Here is a 24,686-nt window from a genome sequence, read left to right as displayed (position 1 = left end):
TTAAACTTCTCCAACTTACAGGACATGCGGGAGATGGAGCGACGCAAACGCGTAGAGGCCATCATGGGCTCCAAACTGTTTCGCGAGGAACTGGAACGCATTGTCGACTCGGCACGTGAGGGCAGCGCCGGTGCCAGTGGCATATTGCAGCAGTTGTCGGATATTGTGGGAGTGCCAGTGAATCGTGTGAGCAACGTTTTCAAGAGCGGCAGCTGCATGGTGCCCATCAATGATATACGCGGCGTGGAGTCGATGGGATATGCCAAGGGTGAGAAGATACTCAGATGCAAACTAGCTGCCACATTCCGGCTGCTGGATCTGTACGGCTGGACACAGGGTCTGGGTGCACAGATTACGGCACGCCTAAAGGTCGATCAGGAGTATTTCCTGGTCAATCCCTATGGCCTGTTGTACCATGAGATAACTGCCTCAGCCCTCAACAAAGTCGACATGCAGGGCCAAATCGTCGAGCAGGGCACAACCAATTTTGGCGTGAACAAGAGCCGTAAGTGGAAATGCGAAATTTAATGATGACCAATTGAATTGAACTAAACGTTGATTGTATTACAGACTTTGTCTTGCATTCGGTGGTGCATGCAGCGCGTCCAGATATCCGTTGCGCCATATATATTGGCTGCAGTCCCGTTGTGGCAATCTCTTCACTAAAGACGGGCCTGCTGGCTCTCACCAAGGATGCCTGCGTGTTGGGCGAGATTAGCACACACGCCTACACCGGTCTGTTTGACGCGGAGGAGCGCGATCGCCTGGTACGCAGTCTGGGGCCCAACTCCAAGGTCATGCTGTTGACCAACCATGGCGCGCTCTGCTGCGGCGAGACCATTGAGGAGGCTTTCTTTGCCGCCTGTCACATTGTGCAGGCGTGCGAGACGCAGCTAAAGCTGCTTCCGGTTGGCCTGGACAACCTTGTGCTAATACCTGAGGAATCGCGCAAGTTGATCTACGATCAGTCACGCCGTCCACCAGAGGACTTGGAGAAGAAATTCGCTGCCATCACAACTGACGAGGACGGTGCTGCCGGTGCCGGCAAAGAGGAGGCTGCCGCGCCCAAGATTGGCAGCCCGCCCAAGTGGCGTGTGGGTGGCGCCGAGTTTGAAGCACTAATGCGCATGCTGGACAATGCTGGCTATCGCACTGGCTACATCTACCGTCATCCACTGATCAAATCAGATCCGCCAAAGCCGAAGAACGACGTTGAACTGCCACCAGCTGTGTCTTCATTGGGCTACCTGCTGGAGGAGGAGGAGCTCTTCCGACAGGGGTATGAAAAACTTGTTAACTTATTGGAGGTAAATGATTAAAATGTTTGCTTTCTTTTACACAGTATCTGGAAGAAGGGAGATCTACGCAAGGGCGGCGATCGCAGTCGCTGGCTGAACTCGCCCAATGTTTACCAGAAGGTCGAAGTACTCGAGACTGGCACTCCAGATCCCAAGAAAATCACAAAGGTAGAGATCATAACATTTGAAGATATGCAAACGACACAACAACAAACACAAAAAGTTTCTAACATCAAGGAAATCGAGGGAAATTAGTTCATGAACTAATTTTTTAGCAACACACAAAAATCCTAATACTGCTAGGGAAATTTTTAATGAAATAATCCCAAAATGAAATAATACCCACACAAAAGAACATTCCAAACAACCATCCATAGAAAATATTTATAGCCTCTCTGTGCTCCCACTTTTCTACTTGCTTTTATTAATATTCACGCATAATAATATATATGTAGCTTATAAGCAAAAAGAGAAATACACATTGACAAAGTTTATTTAAATTAAAAATAAATTATGATGCATAGATATTTGTAACCCAAATGCAGCAAAAACAAAAACATAAAGAAAAATCAAACCAATATTAATATGAAATGCTTTAAAAATTGTAATTGTGCATTAATCAAATAAATATATGAAATACAAAACTAAATCGCATAGATGATTTTGTGCCTCTTTAGGGACATTCCAATAATTATTATTTGCCTTATATTACAAAAGAAAAAAGTAATGAAAACAATGCAAAGAAAGAGAAAGACATTTGTTAACAACTATTAAATGCTAACTAATATATATGTATATGTTTAAGCTCAATTCAAATAATTATTCCTAATATCCATCAGATTCTGCATGTTTTATAATTTTCTCTCATTTCAATCATTTTGTTTTATGTTAACATGGAAATATCTTTTTCTTTGCATGATTTCGAAATTTTAATTTGTCAACTGTCCTCTTTTTATTTACTTGCATTTCTTAAGGCACAAAATCATTTATGCTTGTATTGTATTTGTATTTCATTTATTTAAATATTTATAATTTGCATTTAAAACAAGTTTAAACTCTGTTTAACCAATTTGCTTGCATTTGAGTGCAATTATCTATGATGATGGGGCATATATCATATTGTATTGTAAAATCTAATTATATATCTGAAATATGTGAACTTTTAACTACTATATTTAATAGCAAATTTAAAAATTTCTTTTTACAAAAATCTGAAATTTAAATCTAAAACAAATTTCTTTCTCTTTCTTTTTCAATTGCTTAACTCCGTTGAATGACCCCCATATAAAAAACAAAACATAAACCGAAAAACCCCACGTAATATCCCTTAAAATAATAGTGGGTAGCCGAAGGTTCGCCCACCCACTCGACGCCGGTGCGCATCGAGGATCCATTGCAATTTGTGCCAGCCGGAACAACAACCAAGGAGTTTAAGCGAGTGCAACAGCAAGTCAGTAATAGCAATAAATTCATATATAATACATTACTATATAATCTTATTGAAAACAGATCAAGGACAATCGACGCGCAGACAAAATTTCTGCCGGCCCACAATCGCACATATTGGAGGGCGTTACCTGGGATGAGGCGAATCGCATCAAAGATGCAACCGTCTCGCAAACTGGTGATCATGTTGTGCTGATGGGTGCCGCCTCCAAGGGCATCATACAGCGAGGATTCCAGCATAATGCGACAGTCTATAAGGCGCCCTATGCCAAGAACCCCTTCGATAATGTAACAGACGATGAGCTGAACGAATACAAGCGCACTGTTGAGCGCAAAAAGAAGAGCATTCATGGGGAATGTAAGTATGGAGAGAGTGAGAAAGATTTAAAGAGCAGAAGTTTCTGTTAATTTAACAGTGTGTACATGCACATGTTACTGCAAAGTGGTATGTTAATTTAACAGAGGTGCACTTGCCCATGCCAACTGTTCTGTTGACTTAACAGGATATGCAGTCATTTAACAGTGCACTGTATGCTGCTTTGTAAAACTGTTAATTTAACAGTGTTAGGCTACATTATAGCAGCAGCAACTACTTAAGATTCCCTAGAAAAATAATATTAATTAAATATTTATTTATTTTATAATTTGCAGATACCGATACAGACTTTTCGGAATCGGAGGCACTCAACTCGATGCAAGCAGCGGGTGCACACGCACATGCAAAACACGCACAGAGCGAACCAGAAACGGGTAAGCAAGAGAAATTTCAATGATGGCCAAATTTTATTTTAATTATCATTTATTTTTAGAACACCAAGTCATACAGATTCAAACACAACAGGCGCCCATTCCCAGCCAGGCTGAGGTTGTGCTAAGTGATGGTAAGTCCAGATCTATAATCAATCCAAATTGTTTCCTCCTGTTTTATGTCTACGTTGACATAATTGAATTCTCATAAACACACACCCAACCATACACAAATTTAAACCAGTTGTGTCCTTTCCAAAACTGATTCCTCAGATTTGTGAAATTGAGATTGATTCGTTTTATATTATTTATTTTTTGTTAATGCATTTTGTTTTATGTTATTTTGTACATTTTTAAATTTATTTTTGATTATTATCTATATAAGTATAGTAGTATATTCATATTAATTTTAACAATATTTAATTAAAATTAATCTTAGGTATTTTATTCTAACCTATAATTTTACTTATATGCTATTTTCCTTTTATTTATTTTTGTTGCCTCTACTCCGAAAACTTCAATACACACATACAAACAAAAACAAAAAATAATTACAACTTCATAAAAACATATTTTTAATAATTAATAATTAAAAAGTTAACAAAAAAGTACTCGTAGCACTTGATACAGTTTCCACTTCCTTTCTGTAAACAATTCTTCTGTTACACAACATTCTGTTAAATTACCAACCCTGTCTATTTGCCGCCACACTGTTTGTTATTCTGTCTGTTATCTAAAGGACTCACCTGTTGTACGACGTGCATAAAGTGAATTCGATTTTGATTTTTGCCAAACTAAAATAATAACAAAAAACTATTACTAGTTAAATTCTACTTCCCTTGATAACATCTCTATACAGCTGCAGTTTTATTTTGTATGTATTTAGTAAATGATTTCGTTGATTAATCTGTTCATGATTTTTAATATTTTTTCAAAAATAATTGGGCAAATTGTAATTCAAAATTGTTAACTTACTTTTTGATCTTTTATATATATTTTTCGACAAATTCTTAGCAAAACACAAGCGCAAATAAATTGGCTGCTAAAATTTTTATAGAGTAGCTAAAATGTTTTTAGAAATTGTTTAGGATAAAAAAATAACAAAAATAAATGAAAAAACAAGAAAAAAATACAACAGCGAAGCTCAACTAAATACAAATACTACTACTACTACTACTACATTTTCTACTATCAATACAATGTACATCTGTATGTGTGTGTGTGTGTACTTTGCTGCTGCTGCTGCGCTTTCTAAATCTCTCTACACACACACACTGTCAAATAAACCAAAAGTTTAGTAACTTACATTTATTGTTAGAGGTGAGTGCAGCCCCCTAAAAAAAAAAAGATTTAGTGTGTAGTAAAAAATGATACACGAAATAAATAATATTAATAATACCTGTGCATAGTTTATAGAGCAGTGAACTAAATTTGTTTATGCATAATCTCATGGCAATTCATAAAACTAATATGTTGTTCATGCACCTATGCTCTGTTAATTAACATTTCGCCTTGCTGCTTCGACATTGGTCATTATTTTTAACATAAGCAGAGCGCAGTAAACATATAGCTTGTTATTTTTTTTTTACTGTTTATTTATTTGTCGAGCCGTCTCACAAGAATTATCGTTCAGAATTAGTTCGATTACACTAAATTGATTTACTGATCAAAGCGAGCAGTTGATCGCTGATGAACGATTTGCTCATTTGTGAACAATTCCTTTTCCTCGGCTCGTTTGTGAGCGATTCGTTCTACAGACTATCGATATAAACAACTAATGAACTAGTAAATCAAATTAACGATATTTTTAACGACTAAGTAATGAATAGCTGAAATTTTTAAATTAGATTTTACAACTCAACAAATATCTTGCACATTTTCATTTATTTTTATTTAGATGAACTGCAGCTGTTATTTGTTTATTGCTATTTCTATAAATTGCTTAAATGTTAAAGCTTATGCTACAATTCCACACACATATACACACACACAGAACATGATGCATGATTAGTAGTGATTATTTTAATATACACTCACAATATATTTACATTTATTCTTTAAGTTATGTCTTTTGATCTATCACATAATGCAACGAATTTTTTTAAGGCTTATTTTGATGCTCTGAAATACGTTTGACTTTATGTTTAATTCTGAATACTATTTTAGCAACACTTAGTTTTATAAACGGCGAACGCTCCCATACAGCAACAAATCGCAAGCCACCAACTGGCCGAGGTAACGAACAAGTTGTATACATTATCTCAGTTGCTGAGATCCTTCGTATATATGCCCTAACCCAAAAATATATATCTATTGTACTCAATTGTACTCAAGTTCTTGGACAGCATTTGTACATATTCAAACTAATAATGAATCCCATTCCATTCTTATTGATGTTAATAACTAGCCCCAAAACACTTATTTAATATAAATATGCACCTACCTAACCTAGACTGTAGACTTGGACCTCTTACGTTCGTCCACAATATCAACTTAACCTCCATCAATATAGTCCTTATAGATATCAAAAGTCGTATATATGATACCCATATGGTTTTTGGGTTCACGCCTATTGCTTAAAACTATAGATAGTCAATATTCTGTTATTATGTATCTAAATATATATCTAGGTATTATCAGCGAGTTGCAAGTCGTAAGAGCCGCAGCCTCGAGTTGCTGGCCTTATGCTTGAGGTGCGCCTAAGTGAGTAAGTCTTGCAACCTAGTCATTGACTGAGTTATGCAAAACATACTGATGCACCCATTTTGCCTTTTTCATGATTACAAGATTTGCAAGATCAAGAAAGTGCTCCTGATACTGTCGATGTCCAGGGAAACAAGAATAATGACGACGTAGTCTATGATGTGTTGGACAAGGAGAATCATATTCAGAATGCTACCAAATGTCGTCGTGATTTACTCTCAGCTTTTACTAATCCTAATGACGCAGCAATTCCTTCTTCTAGTCCCTATATTCAGGAGCAAAATGATGTTGACTTGCCACTAAACCCAGAGTCTCAAGCAGCACCAATTGCCATGATGCAGGGAGATCTTTATTCATATGCCTATGGGGCTGCGTCTTTGGGTCGTTGTTGTCAGCCCCAAATTTGTTCCGTGCTCTTGCACGCTTTGCACTCGGAGCATTTGCAAAATGTGGGCTACTATCGTAACAATCGCTCCAGTCCCACTTCCAGTACAGGCAACACTAACGAATCATCTCCTACTCCACGTCGTCCGTTGCAGCTGGCCAACGGTATACCGCCTCCATATCGCACTCTATCCCATTTTGGATTCAATTCGCCCCGTCAGGCTCCACGTACCGAGCACAAACATCTGCCGGCTAAAGCAGATTTCATTCGCTATAGACCAATACAGCGTGTGATTAGCTATGAGGAGATCTTTGCTACGCCCCGGTACGAGCAGTTGTGCCACTTCTGTTTCGAGCAGTTGCTACGCCTCAAGCCGGGGCTGCAGCGTCGCAGTGCTGCCAGCAGCAGTGGCGAGGAGCCAGATGATGGGCTCAGCTGCCCGGGCAGCTTTCCGGTTTCACCACGGCAACTGACCACGCTAACCGAATTGGACGACGAAGAGGACTACGAGGATCGGCTGTATATTCGACAGCCAATGGCTAGATTGCCCTGTCATGTTAGCACTCAAACGAGCTCCATTCTATTGAGCAGCCAATTTCTCAAGCAACTGGAGAACCTCAACTTCTCGGAGGAATCGACTAATGTGAACTATGTGCTAGGACTTCAAACCATAAATAGCGATATAACAACGCCCACAAGTCCTGCTGCCAGCGCATCCAGTGCGCCTCCACTTCATTCAGCCAAGAAGCAGGATATCGATCCGAATGATAAGACTAGGACTGATCTTACCGAAGTCTGGAGCTTTGGCAACTGGCAGGAGCAAGCCGCAGATGTGAACGCGCAGCAACCGTTAACTGAGCGTCGCATTACACTCGAGATAACTCAACAATTTGCCCAAAATCCCGAGGAGCAGCAACAGGCTGAACGTCAGTTGATGTCGCGCGACGATCGTCAGCGTCGCAAATCGGAGTTCCAGGAGTTGTGGCAGGATCATGTCCAGTACTTTGGTGCGAAGCAAGAAATGGAGCAGGAAACTCCAGAGACTCTAGAGCATACATTGACCATTTCACTAGATGCACAGGAAGATAAAACTTTGAGAGCTTATGGTTGGCTACGGGAGCAGCAATCTTATGATGAAGAAGGAAATTCGAATAATGGAGCTGGATCAGCGAATGAACCTCTCACAGATTACCAAACTGAGGCAACGGGCGAGGGCCATTATGAAGAGCCATTATCTAGCAACACTCATGATATACCATCCGTCACTGGTGACTCGCGTCAACAAGCTGTTGCTGAAATACCGAAAATATTGGAAGAATTCGAGCAGAGTCTATGTGTGGCAGGACAAAATCTTGAAAAATTGGTTGCTACCACTAAAAAGCTACGAGAAGTGACTATCGCTGAAGAACCTCTTTCGGATGACTCTATAGAAAGTGGTTCTCTATTCCGTGCTATCAGCTTGGAGAATATTCCCAATGCCGATGATACTGTATCAGTTTCAGAACCTCAACGCTTTGAGCTGCAGAATTTGAGCTCAGATGAGGAATCGCACGAAGTCGGCGATGAATCACACGGGGACATTGATCAGGAGGAGAAGCGCGATATTGAGAAGCCCGTAACACCTGTGCCTCTCGTATTCCGACTGAAGCCTAAGGGAAAACATCACATTGAGTGCAAACTTAGCGATGAAAAGGACGTTGATGAGAATGAAAACGATATGGGGGATACTGTGGAAAGCGCCAGTACAGCTGAGATATCATTGTCGGCAGAGCCAACTGCAAGCTCCGACGAGCTTGCCACACCGCAAAGAGAATCTTCGAGTGATATGTTTTCGCCATTGGAGCGTGATATACTCGACAGCATCGAGGCTGACAATCTTAAGGAAAGAGAGTCCATTTTCGGCAGAATCGATGAGAGCATTCGCAACAAGCTAACACCCTGTAAACTACAGCTCATGGTCTCTGGAACAGAGGAAACTTTTGAGACATGCACGCACGTCTATAAGAGTCCAACCAAGGCAACGCCACCAACTCGTCATCTCTTCCAGTTCACCAGCGAACCGCGTCCGTCTACCTTTTCCCAGCATGATATTAGCGCGCCAGCCAGTTCATCGGCACATGCTCGTGTGATTCCTGGTAAGACGCCACGTCTGTCCCGATCTTGGGACAGGCGACTGGACAGCAGTGAGTCGTCATCGTCGACGTCTCTCCGTAGCAGTCCTCGCAAGAGGCGCAACTTTGTACAAGAGAATATACGCAATGCCAGTAAGCCGCGTGGCTACACCAAATCCAAACCCCTAATGGCTTCCAGATTGAAGAGTGTTCAGGTGAAGAGTAGTGATCTATCGGCTGTCTGCACCTTTGAGGCTGAGAAACGTGGTAGCAGCTCTCGTCTGTGGGTTTCGCTGCCCACGTCTCCACGTAGCACCGCCGGCCACAAGCGCCGATACGCTAGCCCAAATGATGTGCGTCATCCAGTAATTTACTCGCCCCACACTAAACGTGCTAAGCCCATTGAAAATCAGACAACCAAATTGAATCGTAATCTGTATAAAACAATTTCCAGCACAACATTTTGTACAGAGTCGCTTGAATGTGACGAGAGCTTGGCTCAGAACATTTCTAGCACCACATTTGAGGTGGGTTATATGTCGGAGGATCAGCAGAGTGTAGCTCCTCCAAATCCGGTAAACAACAACAACGAAGCTATTGCCTCACCAGAGAATAAAAACAATGCAACTGGTAGCTCCATGTATTACAGTGCCGATGATAATACAGTTGTGGACATGCTTCTAGAGATGTTGGAGAACGAGAGTCTAGAGCAGGAAATGAAGCAGCATATGTATGACAATGGAAATCAGGCTTGTGTAATCTCATCTAATGATACGCAAGAGGAATCGCAAGCAGAAGCTAGAGAAATAAATGAGGCAACAGATGAGGTATATACTGGCAATACGAATGGACTATCGGAAACGTCGAACGAAATTGAGATTGGAACTGAAAATATGGAGTCGAAAGCCAATGAGAATGAAGACAAAGAATTTTCACAGAATTTGGATATTGAACAATTCCTGGAGAATAAAAATGCAGATGGTATGGAAAGTGATCTCAATGATCCAGATAATTGTTTGGATGAATTTATCGATATTGGTGATACTATTATAAAATCTTTAGCTGATGAACTCAGAGCTCAAAGTCAGATAGAAACAGCCATTGAAATTGAAGAGTCGGCTATGAAGTCTGAAGTTGAGAATAAATTGGGAGAAATCGTTTCAGAGGGTATTGAGAATCAACTCCAATCAATCAATAACATTGAAGGGGAGGTTTTAAACTGTGTAACTGATCAAATATTTCAACAACTAATATCGCAAGGAATCAAGGAATTTGATAATATAGAAAGAGCTATGTTGCAGTCTTCAACTGATGAAGTATTGAGAGAACTTCTATCGCACGGACTCACTAATCAATCAGATAACAAACCAGACATGCCTTTAATTGATGATAATAATGCGGCTTTGGACAATGAAGAATATAAAATAGATACAGAGTTGTGCCTTTTGAATGAAACCGCCAATGGAAATACTTTAACATATATTCAATCAAGCTTTTCGCTAACTTCAAATCGTGCTAACTTTAATATTAGTACTCAAGAAACAATGGTAGCATCCTCAATCAATGATGGCATCGACAGTTCTGATGAAAAGTCTTCAATTAACGAAAGTTTGCCCCAAAACCATCATGAATTACAATTGGAAAAGCAAGATACAATTGAGGAGGATGACGATAACAAGCCAAGTACTTCAGCAAGGGCTGCTGTCAGAAATATGAAACGCACTGCTAGTGGTGCTTTGAAAGCAACAGAGAAAGCTGCTAAAACCGAAAAGGGCGAGGGGGATGATACGGTTGTTCTCAGCACGAAATGTACGCTTAAAGATGGAACCCTACAAGTGAAGGCAGACGACTCCTTCGACGACATCCAAGCTCCGCGTTGTGAAAATAATAAAACTAAACTTTGCAAACCTTGTGATGCCGCGGACGATGATCTCGGATGGGATTTGTTTGAGGTGGATGACATTCTTCAGTTCAATGACGACGAGATGCTTGAGGAGGAGCTGGAGGAAGAAATTGACTATTCGGAGGACGACAGTCCACATTTCTTTACGGAGGAAGAGGATGACGATGAGGATGATGATGATGAAGATGAAGATGGGAATGTGAATATGGAGGACAATAACAATGTGAATGTGACTGTGGATGTAAATTTGAATGTGAATGCGCTAAATCCCAATTCGTTTGACCTTTTGGGCGCCATGCCAGACAACAACAGCCCACCATTCATTGGGCCTTTACGTGAGATTGAGTTGGATGAATTTGGACAAATGGATATGGACCTTGATACACAAACGTTGCATGGATACAACCCGAACTTACCCTCTAGAAATCCACCGGCAATCAATTGGCCAACTGATCTTATTTATGACTTTGGTCCCTTCATAGTGGAGTTGAGAGAAAGACCTGGGGAAACCGAAGCTAATGCTAATGAAAATTCACCGTCTCCACAAACTCTAGAAGTATCACAGAATGAAATGAATCAAGCAGCGGCTCAAGAACAAAATCTACAACTCACAGATGATATTTCCATGTGCGAAGACAAACCCAAAAACGAACCGAAAGGCGAACCCAAAAACGAACCAAACGACGAAAACGAACCGAAAGATGAATCCAAAAACGAACCGGAAGACGAAAACGAAAACGAACCCAAAGACGAAGAAAAACCTCCAGGAAATGAATAAAGAAACTACGAATCCCATTGAACGAATATCTAAACTAACTTTACGTGCCAAGTCAACAGACATTTTGAACTTTTTTCAGCTCAATTTTTACAGAATTTTAAACTTTTTTTTTAATTTTTATAACGTAACTTGGCATGAGCTTGTATCATTTTTAATACTTATTATACTAACTACTGGTGGATTGTATGGTGAATGGATCTATTTTTTATGAAGAACAATAAATATATCCTTCTGAGTTTATTTATTTTGTTTAAATATTTATTTTAGTTAACTAATTTGTTTAAAAATTAAAAATAGAAAATAAATATACATTTCTGTTAATATTAAGGTTAACACTACTGTAACTGTTGCTGTTGAAGTCTCTGTTATTGTCACTGTTAAATGTTAAGGTCAACATTATTGTTACTGTTAGCAATAATATCAATGTTAATGTGAAAGCTAGAGCAACTATTGCATTTACAGTTGCTGTTAGTATTTACATTACTGTTGTTGTCACTGTTTAGGCTGTTGTTCTTCCATTGTCCGATCCCATGTGCTCTCCCTGTCTCATGTGAAACTCCTACCCACACTCGCACACCCAGACACACACACACTCATTGCATCTCTCGTCCTTCTCTCAGCCATGTGCTCATATCTGGCCAAGAAATACTCTTTTCTTTACACTGGCGCCAGCTTCTCGCGCTTTGATTGCGTTCAGGTTAATGTCTTACATAAGATCGATGCAACATACAAACACAATTATCCACTGCTCAACAATGGCAACAATAGCAGCAGCAGCAACATGAACAACACAATGGACAGTTTTGCTGCCCATCTGCATGCCAGCAGCACACCTATCCGAGCGCCCAGATATCAACAGCAACAGCAACAACAGCAGTCTGTGAGCAGCAATAATATGATGAATCCACCAGCTGCACCATTTCGCACCTGTTCGCATTATGGCTTTAACTATCCCCTGGCGAATACGCCCAGCATCTTGCTGCATCCGGCAAATCAAAGCATTTGGCAAACGGTGGCTGAGCAGCGCGAAAGAGTTGTCTCCTTCATTGATCTGACCAGTCTGAGCTTTGCCAAGCGCAAGATGCTCAATGTTTTGAGTGCCAGTTCGGGCAAGCGTCTAGCAGCTGAGGCGGAGACTGAGCCGGAGACGGAACCAGAACCGGAACTGGAACCTGAGGCTGAGGCTGGAATATCAGCGCCTTCGTATGTCTCTGAAATGCAGATACAATTGATGGCATCGTCGCCATCGTCACCTGCGCCGGCTCCAAGTGCAAACGACTCGCTGGAGGAGCTGACGGCGCAGTTTAGTTCCATGTTGAGCCTACGTAAGACTCACAACAGTCCGCAGCAGCAGCAGGAGAGGGATAGGGATGACGATAGTCTTTATCCAAGCAATTATACCGTGCGCAGCTTCCTGCCCGACAATCATGCGCTGCCCAAGAATGGCGCTACAACGGCTGACAAGCCCGAGGCGGAGCAAGCGATTTACCTGAACGGAGTGGACAGTGGGCTGGGTGACAGCCACATTAACAGCAACAACCACAACCACAATAGCAACCATAACAATAGCAGCAGCAACGGCAGACGCGTGCGCCGCGGCACCACCAGCAACGATTCATCCACCCAGGAGGCCGAGGCGTACAGTCAGGGCAAGCATATTAGGCTAACGTTGAGCAGCTCGCCGGAGGCACAATCCCAGCTGAAGTCGTCCTCGATTGAGATCGTGATCAATGTATCGCTGCGTGACACGGAATGCGTGCAGACGGTGCAGGCGCACGAGCACGAGTTTCGCACGAAGCTGGAGAAGGTGATCGATGATGAGATTCACTACATATCACAGCAGCTGGCCATGCAGCAGCGTCACACTCATCTGGAGCAGCAGCCGCGTGCTGCACTGGCCACGCCCACACCATCCACCGCAATGACTCAGGTGCAGCGCTGCAACTCGGCGCCGGCACTGTGTCACACCTACAGCTATGTGGCCTTGGGAGATTCCGATTCGTCGGCGCCACGAGCCTCGCCAATGCCATCGAGCAGCAATGGGCACAGCTGCCCAGAGGCCGAGGCACTGCAGCGTCTGCTCAGCACGCTGGAGCTTGAGTTGCAGCATCTGTTGAACAGCATCATACGGGCGCATGAGCTGCACAATCGAGCCGTTATCTATGATTGTCGCACGCGCATTTCACAGATGCGGGACGATATTAAGGGCGTGGTCAAGAGAACCAGAGCCAAGTAGTAGCCAGGGGGAACAAGAGGGAGTTGTAGAGTAAATTAAGTCTGATTCGGCTTTCCATTCCGCATTCCATTTAACGCACTTCAAACTAATCAAGAGAACCTGTATAAATTAAGTCTACGTTCCATTCCATATCCCGGACTCTTTTTATCATATAAGAAATGGAACAATATCGAATTTGTCATTTGTTGCTTATTTTTAGAGTTAATGAGTTCATGAATTGTGTTTATTTTTGTTATATTTTTATGCATTATTTTTTATATATTATAATTTACATATTAAACTGTTAACGGCACATCCAATCCACCAGTTATAATAAGTGTTTTCCCAGCTATTTTCATTCATTGCAATACTATGTAAATAATGTTTTAAGTTCCCATTCATTCGGTGTTTAAGAAAATAACAGGTAACACGCATTTTAATGCACTTTTTACATAATTAATGTTATTTTTTTAGTATTTGTTTTATGTTAATATTTAGATGCCTGCTTGTGTTTGTTTAGCCTAACATTTGTGTACTAAAAAACATACATATTCACAGACCACATGTGTATGTATGTAGTAGTTACATATAAATACATATACATATATACTAACATTATTTGTTTGTAATTAATATTTAATTGAATTTTCGTAATCATTTTGCGTGTGCGCGTCCTCTAATGCTGAACTGTATTCACATATACATACATATATACATACATATTTATATATGTACATATATATACATTGATTTTGTGTGCGTCCATTGAGTTACATAAAAGTACTGTTATCCAAACAATTATTACCTAATTTATCTAATGCGATCTATCTACTCCACTTTCAACAGGTGAAAACGTACAAAATGGCGACCATTCGGAGGCGCACCTAAGCACCTTCTCGCAAAGCAGTAAAGAGGTAAGTTGCTTACCTAGCCAAACTTTTCCAATTGGATATGTAACGCCACTCCAATTGGATATGCTCGACGCTCTCACGTGCAGTCTAAGCAGAGCTCAGTTGTCACAGAAGCTCATCATCTCATATACATATACATACATACACATACTACATATGTATATATATGTATGTATGTATGTATATGCATATACTCCACTCATTTAATTAACACAAGCAAAAACCATTGCGCGCTCATCGCATTTACTAACTGAAATGCAAACGATATTCTCATTGCAAATTTCTATTACGGTTCCAGGATGTCTCCACGGACGGTTCACCCAAGAAAGACAAGAAGAAGAAGAAGGGACTGCGTACGCCATCGTTTTTGAAAAAGAAGAAGGAGAAGAAGAAGAGCGAGGCTTAAATTTGTCAAAAGGAAACAACAACAACCACCGGCGCAGGCGGGGACAACAGTGTAACCGAGAGAAAGAAAGAGCGAGAGGGAGATAGCTAGATGGCGGGAACGGTACAATAGAGATGGGCTCGCGAGAGCATTGGGAGGGAGCAGCTAAGCAAACGAAATGAATGTGAACGACGAAAAGAAAGCAACAAATAATATATATCTATATATAAATAAATATATGAGAGAGGCATTATACAGCAACAAATGAGCAGCTAAACTTGAACAAGTTGAAGAAGAAGGAGAAGCTAAAGTGACGATCAGAACAGAATGAAAAATAATTAATAAAATGGAAAATGCAAATAATATTTAAAATATATAGTCTATACAACAAGAAAACAAAAAACTACAGCACACAATTAATGAGATATAAAATTGACAAATTTCAAAATGCAAATCTAATAGTTCTCTAAGCGCTTAAAAATACTACGTAAAAACATTACAAAGTAAATACAAACAAAAACTAAAGCAAAAGCAAAATCATTCAAAATTATATACAAACACACAGACACACACACACAGCATGAAAATGATTTGTGAAATTCAGGATTTTGTTGTACTCAGTGCTAATTTATTTGATAAACACACGCATACACATATGTATACATATATACAAATATGTTAGTTTGTCTAAGCATATGCAATATTTTTATATATATTTATATCGAAAATTGATATTCTTTGCACGCGAGTGTGTGTTAATATGTTTTGCCTATTGTATGTCTAATGTTTTATAATTATCAATTGTATTGTTTAATATTCTTTTTCCTTTTCGATAAATGCAGCCGATTTCACATATGCGAACACACACACACACACACATACATACATACACAATAGAGATGTATACACGCAGCATTGTATTAGTTTTTTATACAAACAAAAAGTAATAATTATATATTTTTATGTACGTAAATCTGTTTATATATTTATATATATAAATATATATTTGTATATTTACAAAAAAAAAAGGAAAGAAAAGAAAGGAAAATAAAAATAAATTATAAAAGCAAAGCACCGAAAAGCAGAAACGCACGACTCAACAAAGAAGAACGAAAGTAGCAAGAAGAAGAGTGTAAATCAAAAGTAAGGATTCGAACAGAGAATACACTTAGAGAAAAAAAAAAACCTTTTTGCATTTTCTGTGTATTGTACGTAAATGTGCTAGAGTTTTTAGATTTTTGTTGTAATTGTTTAAAGAGCATGGGAATTCAGATTTATCGAGCCAAAAACTCGATCGCAACAAATAAAACTGCCATAGCATGTAAAATTATAAGGCACAAAAAAATAATACAAAATAATAAAAACAAGCAAATATTCAATCGCATTTCAAATGTTAATAAACGGAATATTTATTGGACTAATTGTTGCACACAGTTTCTGCTTTTCACGCTTCATAAAAATAACAAATAAAACAAAACAAGAAAACATTTATAACAATCGCATTGCCTGAGCCTTAAGATATTACAAAATCCATTGATTATTTGCGCAATGACAGAAGCTTATTTCTAGCAAGCTTTTTTTTCTGTTGTGTCCAAAAAAAAGTTTGTACAATTTTCTCCATTTGACTTCGATCTTAGAAATATGTTAATAATATTCTCAGTGCAAATAATAAACTTTAAAGGAAATAAAAAAAAACTCCAACAATTAAGAAATGGAACCACGACGAAGAAGAATATCTAAAGGCAGCCTAAAAAAACTGATGTTTTTTATTATTCTGTAGATCTTAAGTAAATGCATATATATATAAATATATATGTATATATATTTAAATTCGTATTATATAAAACACACACACAACACGACACACAAAACAAAATTAATAAACAATTGCAAAATGTACAAATTTGCAGGCATCTGGAGCATTATTTAATCAATAATAATTAATAACCAATACTAGACTCTAACGTTGACAGCGGAAATTTAGATTGTGCTAAACTATTGCCTGATAAAGCTTGAGATATATTCTAGTTCTTGAGTTCCCCTGTATGTCCCAGTCAGTTTAAAATATGATTCTTCGAACTATATCTGCAACATCCATTCCTTATCTTATCGAAACTTGGAATATTTACTCATGGGAACATGGTTTGATAGGTGGAATATTTATAAGCTGCACATGTATATTGTAATCTGTGTATCCTTCCACTACTAAATCACTCTGTCAACCTAAATCGGAAATCGTTTAATATGTTGTTTTTCAATATCTTATCTCAAAAAGTTTATGTATGTTAAATTTGTTAAGCATAACTCAGACTATTGCCGAAATTCACATACTTCAGCAAGTATATAGATTATAGATGCACAAAATTCAAATTTATATAGATGATTTTAAACTTACCTTTGTGCTTCAACCCAAACAAATTTCAAAGATTTTGGTTTAAAAAAAAGGTACTTTATACTTATTCGTAGAGACTACAGCTATAGAGACTAGACCTAGACCTAGACATACAATATATAAATGTGGGCAAGGATAAGCCTAGCTCTAATGCTTGATCTTCTTCGAGTCGTTGTCCGTCTCAGAGTCGATGATTTTCTTGCTGCCAGATAGAATGAGTTGAATTTCGTTAATAGTTTTGCCCTTCGTCTCCGGCACAAATATCAATACGTAGACAAAGCCGAAGATAGCGATGCCGCAGAATATCCAAAATGTGGGCCCCGATCCAATGCTGTTCTTCAATACGGGAAAGAGTTTAGTGACCAGAAAAGCGGAGAACCAGTTGCTGGTGCCGGCAATCGAGCCGGCCACGCTCTTCACATCCTCGGTGAAGAGCTCGGCCATGACGAGCCAGGGACCCGGGCCGAAGCCAATGGAGAAGAAGATGATGAAGACGAGAATGCTGGTGATGGGCAGCCAGCCAATGGATGCCACCGAGTTCGGGTCGCTGTCTCGCATTTGGAAATAGACGCCCATCAGGCAGGTGGTGATGGCCATGAAGAAGGCAGAGACTAGTAGCAGAATCCGTCGGCCAGCCCTGTCGATGATCAGCGTCGCCACCAGGGTCATTATCACCTGCGTGGCGCCAATCAAAATGGTGCACACGCGTCCGCTCAGCGAAGCGCCAACATCCTCGAAAATGGACGTGGAATAGAACATGATGGCATTGATGCCCGTCCACTGCTGCAGAGCCTGCAGCATTACGGCAATGGAGATGCCCTTGAGCGTAATGGGACGTCGCAGCGCGACCCAGATGCTGACCTTGGGCTCATCCGTGCTCTTGTTGGTCTCCTCCAGAATTTCGTTGAGCTCATTGCGAATATCGCAGTCGGCGCCACGCAGCCAAAGCAGTGACTTGATGGCATCGTTCTCGCGTCCCTTCATGGCAAAGTAGACCGGAGACTCGGGCATAAAGTAATGCACGGCAGCAAAGATCAGGGGCAATATGGCGCACAGGATATTGATGGTCAGCAACGAACAATAGCCACCGATAATATAGCCGTACAGCATGCCCGTCACGGTGTTCAGCTGAAAGAAGCTGCCGAGAGTTCCGCGCGTGGAAACCGTCGATATTTCCGTGCTGTACATTGAGGCGCAGACGCAGAATGCGCCGCCGCAAAAACCCAAGATGAAACGGCCAAAGTACAGCATGATCACACTGTTGGCAAACAGCATCAGGAACCAGCCAACCATGTACGGTGGTATCAGAGCCAACATGGTTGGCCTGCGACCGATCATGTCGATGACAAAGCCGACTGGAATGCATACAACGGTGGCGCCCAGCGTTAGGAGTGAAGAGATCCAACCGAATTGATCGTCGGATATTGGGAAGCCGTATGCATTTTCCTCCGTCAATAATTTCTCTACGGGCGATGACCAGCCCATGCTGGCGCCCATACAGAAGGCGCCAAACGCTGCCGACAATCCGGCTATATATTGAGGCAAAACTTTCGCCTGTGCCATTTCTAGATCTGTTCTTGTTGCGTTCTGTTCGCTATAACGGTTCGAATTCGACTGAATGGCAGTGAACAACCGTTACTTGGCTTGACAATTAGTAGCATTGGATGGAGGCCCTTCCCCTTCGCTGCTGTCGATAGCGGTCCTCCTCCTCCGCCTGCCTGCTCGTCCACCTCGCAACAGTAGCGGAAACTGATAAATCTAGTGCAGCTGACACTGACTGAGGCATGAGCAAAGCCATCGCACTGAGTTTAAAGCGTTACCTAATTAAATGGGGTATTGTAACTGCCTAGCATTACAGGTAAATACCGTGTGAAAATGAGATAACAGCAGCCCCTGAAATACAGTTGGCTAGCGTTAACATGGCTTAGATTCATTTCTAATCTCGAGAGCCGGTCGAGTACGTTATGCGCAGCAATGAATAAATGAAGTGGGACCGGCGCGTCGGTCAACTGACGGTCATCAGCATGGAAATGGCTAACGCTACGCTGGCTGTTATGCGTCAGCCACTGAATGGAGTGGGCAAGTTGTTGTGGCCAGCACTGGTGCGTTGCAGCAATGCCGTGCTTCATTGATAAGTGGATTGTTTATCGCGGCGTCATGTAATCATAGTACTATTCCCGCTGATAACGAACACTTCAAGTTTCGGCTCCCAATAAATTACACTGAAATACAACAGAACAAATCACAATTATTTTGTTTTTTAATCAATTAAAAGTACTTTATATTATGACTATGTCGCAAAACAAGTTCAATATTGACTCTGCTGCAAGGCATTTCCACACCTCTTCCTCCCAATACGCCACTTGTCTTATATAACACACTTGATTAATACAAAAACATTCGACGCACACAAAAACGCAGCACTTTACTTCCTGCGCTCCGCCTCCTCCATTGCACGCATCATAGCTTCATCATGCTTCTGGTGGTGCTCACGTATGGCACGCTGCAGTTCCTCGTGATGATTCTTGCTTTCCGGTGGATAGAGTTCGCGCTTCTTTTTGGTCACCCATTCTTCGAAGTACTCGGGCTGGTTGAAGATGTGAAACAAGGCGACGGGAAATGTCAGGTACATGCCCATTTTAGCCACCTCAAGTATCCAGGTGCCCATGTTGCAGTCTAATTCCTTTTCTCAACGAATTTCGTAAAATTCTATTTGTTTTGTCTTTTAAGATTGTTGTTTTCTGTTTCGTAGCGGCTGTCAACATTAATCAGCTGTTTTTTCTAGTGCTGCAAAATACACATGCTGCTGTCGATAATATATCGATATATCAAAATTTTATATTTCACTTTAACCCTTATGTTAACGAAACAGAGGCATTTAAATGTTTGAAATAGAAAATTCATATTCCTAATTATTATCAAAATCATCTTTGTTGCCTAAAAGACACATTAACAATTAATTCGACGAGTTAATAAAATATTTTTATTAAATGAATATAAATTGTATTCTTATGTATTGTGAATAATTATGGGGCATGCATTTATAATGTCTAAAGTTAAACTATTTAATTACGGTGAAAACGCGGTCAATTACAAAGCGAAAGCGTTTTTCTTATACTTAAAATGCTGTCCTATTGGAACAGCTCGGTTTGTTTTTGAAAACAATATGAAGGAAGCAATATATATATACTTTTGATAAGACAGTTTTTTAAAACCGTGCAACGGTTTTAACGTTCAAATGTGTGAAACACTTAAAGCTAAAGTGCCGTTTCGCCTGGATACTCCGCTGTAGAAGTAATTAGCAGTTTCTTCGTTAGTAAATGTTCACTTGAAAGGTTTTCCTTATTGTTCGGATCATCATGAACGAGCGGGGTCTTCAGTGGCGAGCCCGCCGAACGCTTACGTCCGATATTTAGGCTACAGAGAGGTGAAGCAGTTGCCGGTTCGTTACCATCCAAGCAATACAACAAGCTGGGACTCAGTTCTGACTCCTCGAAATCCTCAATGTCCTCGATGTCCTGTGTGGTGTTGGCACCACCAAAATCATCTGAACGACTGGCAAAAGATGAATCCGCTGGACTCGCCGTCAAGACACTGCGCGTAAGCAAATATTCTCTAAAGTTTAATAGGATTGCCACAATTATTATATAATATATGTAGTTATCGCAAATAGAAAACCCACTTGAAATCGTTTGACAGCGCATTGTGCGGCTTTCCCGCCATCGAGGGCTCCAGCTCCAAGTCATTGCTGTTGCTATTGCTGCTGCTGCTCGTGCGTTGCCTTTGGACTATTAGGCTTTGCTGGCGTCTCAGTATGTCCGCATAGCCACCTAGGGAAGTTGCATCTTCGCTGTGCAACACAGGCGGCTCCAACTGTTTACTAGGCAGGAGCACCTCATCGTCCTGCTGCTGCTGCTGCTGGTCGAGAAAGCAGCTCTGGTTCTGTTGCTTGTCAGCATTGCCCAATGCAGTTAATAGCATCACAGGCTTGCGGGAACGCGGCGTCATAATGGATTCCTGCAAGTGGTCAACGTTTAGTTCCATTTCATGACAGGATTATCGATTGTCATGCAAAGTAATGAAAGCTAAGCAATCATGCCTTATTTACCTGCATGGCTTTGGGCATGCGCTGCGTGGATTTGGTTATGGGTGACATGGAACGACGTGCCATACGCAATGCTGGCGTGCTTGTTATCAGATCCAGGTTTCGATAAACACTGCTCTGCAGCAGCTGTTGATGGTAGCTGACATCAACTGCCATGCCCAGGCCCCCGGGCAGCTCATTGGAACTGCCGTTTATCTCGGACAAGGTGTCGTCATCACCATCGCCATCTTCATCCTCGAGATCGCTATCGTCCACATCCTCCAGCAGCGGTGCATCAGCAGTCTGCGTATGGGAGCCTATGTGCTTAGCATCGTCGCTGCTGCTGGGACGTCGCTTGAGTGTTGCCGAAACACTGCGCACCAAACGTTTCGTTGTCTCCGGCGTGCTGAATGGAAAGCGCAGGTTACCCATGCTGACACCCTTCATCAGTTTGCGCGTTATCGACTTGCCCATGCCGCTGCTGGTCGTTGTGGTTGTTGATACCTCCACAATGGGCGTCAGCGCTGATTCTGCATCGCCGTCGCACTCGCCATCGTCGTCGTGCACCTGTGGCCGCAGACTACACAAATTAGGCTCGGACTTGTATCGCGACGATTGCTGCACGGGTGTGCAGGGATTCGAGTACTCTTCGATCTCCAGCAAACGGCGATCATTCCATGCCACGGTCTTTTTATCGGCCCCACCGATCAGCTGCTGGGCCACAGCCGAGATGATCTTCGCCGGCGTCACACAGCACGTTGCGTCGATCTCGTCTAGCTCCGGCCCAGCAGTTGATCCCGTGGCCAGCTCATGCGATTGCTGCCGGCTCACAGGAGCTGAATGGCTGCTATTAGCGCCACAGCTGCTACTATCCGATGACGATTCAATTTTCAGGGATGTGGATGAGATGGACTTGTGAAGAGTGTGCATTGTGTTAGAGCCACATGATGATGCTGATGAGGTTGATGATGATGGTTTAGTGCCGAGTCCCGATGTGGGTATATGCATCGCTGGCGTTGGACTTTGGAACAGTACACGCAACTTCGGAGTTTTGGCATGCGTTAGATTGGGCGTCTGAGCGAAAAACAAATAAACATGCGATTAGTGCACAAAACGATTGTGAATATACATAATTCATGCAGTTAGCACAAAGGATATTGTTCATAAAAATATCTAAGCAATTGTTAAAGCGCATAGGCATATAAAATAAACACCAACCCGACAGCCATCACCCACCTCAGATCCGCGCAAGGGCTGCAAGCCAGGTGCACGTTTTGGAGTACGTGACATGAGACTCTTATGGAATATGTGTTTCTTAATCGAGTCACTCAAGGACTTGGCGCTACGAGTTGCCTCATTGTTCTTTAGCCGATTCATAACGACCAATTGCAATGGAGTACCTGAAAAGAGTAACAAATAAATAAATAAAAATAAACAATTATATATTAAATATATAGAATATATTTATGTCCATACCCTGTCCATTTTGTTTGTTAAACTGTTTGATTAGGCGACGTTTCTTTGACGATTCGGGCAGACTTTGGATGTGAGCGTATAATTGGGCCAACTCTGTATCCGTGTTGTTAGTGTTTGTTGCTGCTGCAGTGGCGGCCCGATCTACAAAAGTGTACACCGTGTTGACCGTTGAGATGTCCGAGATTGATTCGTCAAGCGTTTGCTCCGGCGACATTGTTTTCTTGCGTTTGCGTTCAAGAAAGTACGCCCGAATATCGGTTGCCAGCTTGGCGGGCACAGCGAAGATTTCCATGTTTCGGGTAATCATGTAAGCAATAATACTGGACATTCGCTTTGCTGTATAGTGCAGCACTTCTGGCGGCAGGTTACGTGGACATATTAGATGTGGAGTGAATACTGTGGCCAGATTCTCGGCGGACATCTTATTGCTATCCTCATGTTGCGCAACAGCGTGCAGCATTTCTATAATATGCTGCAGCAGTTCGCGATGCTCATCCGGCAGCAGCAGAATCAGCAACTGGACCGAGTGCAGCAAATGCTGCTGCCTTTCCAAGGAGGCCTGTGTCTTCTCTGTGAGGGCTTGACAAAGAGGTGCGATTTGCAGATGTGCTGGATAGTGAGCATCCGTTAGCAAAGGTTCGGGTAGTTCGGCCAAAAAGCTTTTGAATACGGTTGCACAGTCGTGCGCCGAGAAGCCAGTTTGCTCCAGTTCCAATGGCTTGTCCTGTTGAATGTGCAGACGCAACTCATTTTGACGCGAGACTGCGCCTGTTTTACGAAAAAGACCCTCCTGAGTGATATCTGGAATTATTTATGAATTTCATTAAAGTGCTAAGATTTTCAGATGCTTCAGTAGTTACTCTTTTCCAGCATTAAAAATGCCTTTAGTTCCAGCATATGCATTTGAAAACCTGCATCAATTTGCTGTTGGATGCATTCGGTGGGACTGTTTCCCACCGATTTGCTGCCATGACCTGCGGCACAGCCGGCCACAGTGGCAACACCTGCAGCGTTGCCAACATGGCCCAATCTGTGTTTCTTGGACAGCCTGTTCCACTTCTTGAGCTTTCCTTTGTCCTCATATACGATTTCGTGGCAGGCCAAATCAAATCTACAAATGACGCACAGAGAGAATGAGTAAAGAGGCACACTTATGAATTCACGATTAACTTACTCATCGGTGTTCAGCTCAAGCTCGAATGAGAGATGCATACGAACGAGAGATTTGTATTTCTCATAGTTACAGGTGCGCATGCGCGACGCGAGCTCGAGGTCATTAAATTGGTTGATATTCACGTACTCCATGTCCATTGTTGGCGGTAAGGCGTGTTCTCTTTCAATCGAATATAATTTTGTGTTGCAGCTGCTGCTATAGACCACTTAACACAGGAACACGAACACCAACAACAACGATGACGACGACGACAAAAACAACAACAAAAGAAAGTGCGGAATAACCACTAGTCCTTGTAATATGTAGCTTTATCCATATATTTAAAATATCTGTTTTGATTTGTATATTCAATAAACTATACAAAATCTATTATAGCCTGCACTTTCCATGGTATTAATTCACTGTTTAACCGTGTATATAATTTTCTGAAAAAATTGCAAGACGCTCTCAACCAACCGCTGTGAATTGAAATTCCAGAGTTGCTACGTTTCATCAAAATAAATGTGTGAGTGTGAACAAACGTCAAAAATTTGTCATTGTAATTATATTTAAAGAATTTTGTATAGTATATAATCTTGTAATATTATAGATATTATAATAGAATATTATAGTATATATAAATATATATAATCATTAGTGCAACTGGTTTTGATTTGTTTGCAATTGTTGCCATTTAGA

At 41.2% G+C, this 24,686-nt stretch overlaps 4 protein-coding genes across 20 annotated transcripts in view; 1 reads left to right on the top strand and 3 right to left on the bottom strand.

Annotated features, from left to right (window-relative positions):
- Nucleotides 1-15,920, top strand: part of hts (adducin 1-like protein hts) — a 32,476-nt gene extending 16,556 nt beyond the window's left edge. For 10 of the 17 annotated variants that reach the window (XM_089469560.1, XM_089469558.1, XM_089469559.1 and 7 more), the window contains 8 exons: nucleotides 22-505; nucleotides 571-1,279; nucleotides 1,343-1,466; nucleotides 2,638-2,748; nucleotides 2,808-3,102; nucleotides 3,396-3,494; nucleotides 3,554-3,625; nucleotides 6,279-11,611. In XM_089469560.1, the coding sequence (XP_089325686.1) occupies nucleotides 22-505; nucleotides 571-1,279; nucleotides 1,343-1,466; nucleotides 2,638-2,748; nucleotides 2,808-3,102; nucleotides 3,396-3,494; nucleotides 3,554-3,625; nucleotides 6,279-11,371 (6,987 nt within the window). In that variant the 3' untranslated portion in view covers nucleotides 11,372-11,611. Of the gene's footprint in view, nucleotides 1-21; nucleotides 506-570; nucleotides 1,280-1,342; nucleotides 1,467-2,637; nucleotides 2,749-2,807; nucleotides 3,103-3,395; nucleotides 3,495-3,553; nucleotides 3,626-4,088; nucleotides 4,812-5,657; nucleotides 5,727-6,278; nucleotides 11,612-11,991; nucleotides 13,907-14,432; nucleotides 14,501-14,789 lie in introns of those variants that run through there. The other 7 variants (XR_016270210.1, XM_089469570.1, XM_089469569.1 and 4 more) reach the window with 7 other exon arrangements.
- Nucleotides 15,921-17,309: 1,389 nt separating this feature from the next.
- LOC108616222 (facilitated trehalose transporter Tret1-2 homolog) lies at nucleotides 17,310-19,377 on the bottom strand. The gene has a single exon (XM_018011287.2). The coding sequence runs from the start codon at nucleotides 18,835-18,837 to the stop codon at nucleotides 17,422-17,424; it is 1,416 nt and encodes a 471-aa protein (XP_017866776.1). The 5' UTR covers nucleotides 18,838-19,377; the 3' UTR covers nucleotides 17,310-17,421.
- Nucleotides 19,378-19,516: 139 nt separating this feature from the next.
- Nucleotides 19,517-20,066, bottom strand: LOC108616226 (protein PET100 homolog, mitochondrial). The gene has a single exon (XM_018011292.2). The coding sequence runs from the start codon at nucleotides 19,940-19,942 to the stop codon at nucleotides 19,700-19,702; it is 243 nt and encodes an 80-aa protein (XP_017866781.1). The 5' UTR covers nucleotides 19,943-20,066; the 3' UTR covers nucleotides 19,517-19,699.
- Nucleotides 20,067-20,234: 168 nt separating this feature from the next.
- On the bottom strand, nucleotides 20,235-24,505 carry RhoGAP54D (Rho GTPase activating protein at 54D). Its single transcript, XM_018011282.2, has 7 exons — nucleotides 24,009-24,505; nucleotides 23,695-23,945; nucleotides 22,835-23,635; nucleotides 22,595-22,758; nucleotides 21,383-22,432; nucleotides 20,957-21,291; nucleotides 20,235-20,889 (listed from the first exon to the last, which is right to left on the bottom strand). Exons 1-7 carry the CDS (start codon nucleotides 24,143-24,145, stop codon nucleotides 20,532-20,534), a joined length of 3,096 nt encoding a protein of 1,031 aa, XP_017866771.1. The 5' UTR covers nucleotides 24,146-24,505; the 3' UTR covers nucleotides 20,235-20,531.
- Between the last annotated feature and the right edge of the window lie 181 nt (nucleotides 24,506-24,686).

Source organism: Drosophila arizonae, chromosome 5 (genome assembly GCF_054131065.1).
Source record: "Drosophila arizonae isolate 15081-1271.41 chromosome 5, UAZ_ARI_1.0, whole genome shotgun sequence".
In the NCBI taxonomy this organism is placed as follows: domain Eukaryota; kingdom Metazoa; phylum Arthropoda; class Insecta; order Diptera; family Drosophilidae; genus Drosophila; species Drosophila arizonae.
The sequence above is the reverse complement of the archived record's forward strand: the minus strand, read 5'-3'. Positions and strand labels throughout refer to the sequence as shown.

Coding starts and splice junctions, on each gene's coding strand:
- LOC108616222 (XM_018011287.2), bottom strand. CDS start 18,837: ATGGCACAGGCGAAAGTTTTGCCTCAATATATAGCCGGATTGTCGGCA.
- LOC108616226 (XM_018011292.2), bottom strand. CDS start 19,942: ATGGGCACCTGGATACTTGAGGTGGCTAAAATGGGCATGTACCTGACA.
- RhoGAP54D (XM_018011282.2), bottom strand. CDS start 24,145: ATGGACATGGAGTACGTGAATATCAACCAATTTAATGACCTCGAGCTC. Junction 22,759..22,834: donor TAACAAACAAAATGGACAGG/GTATGGACATAA, acceptor TACTCTTTTCAG/GTACTCCATTGCAATTGGTC. Junction 20,890..20,956: donor GCGCTGTCAAACGATTTCAA/GTGGGTTTTCTA, acceptor ATTAAACTTTAG/AGAATATTTGCTTACGCGCA.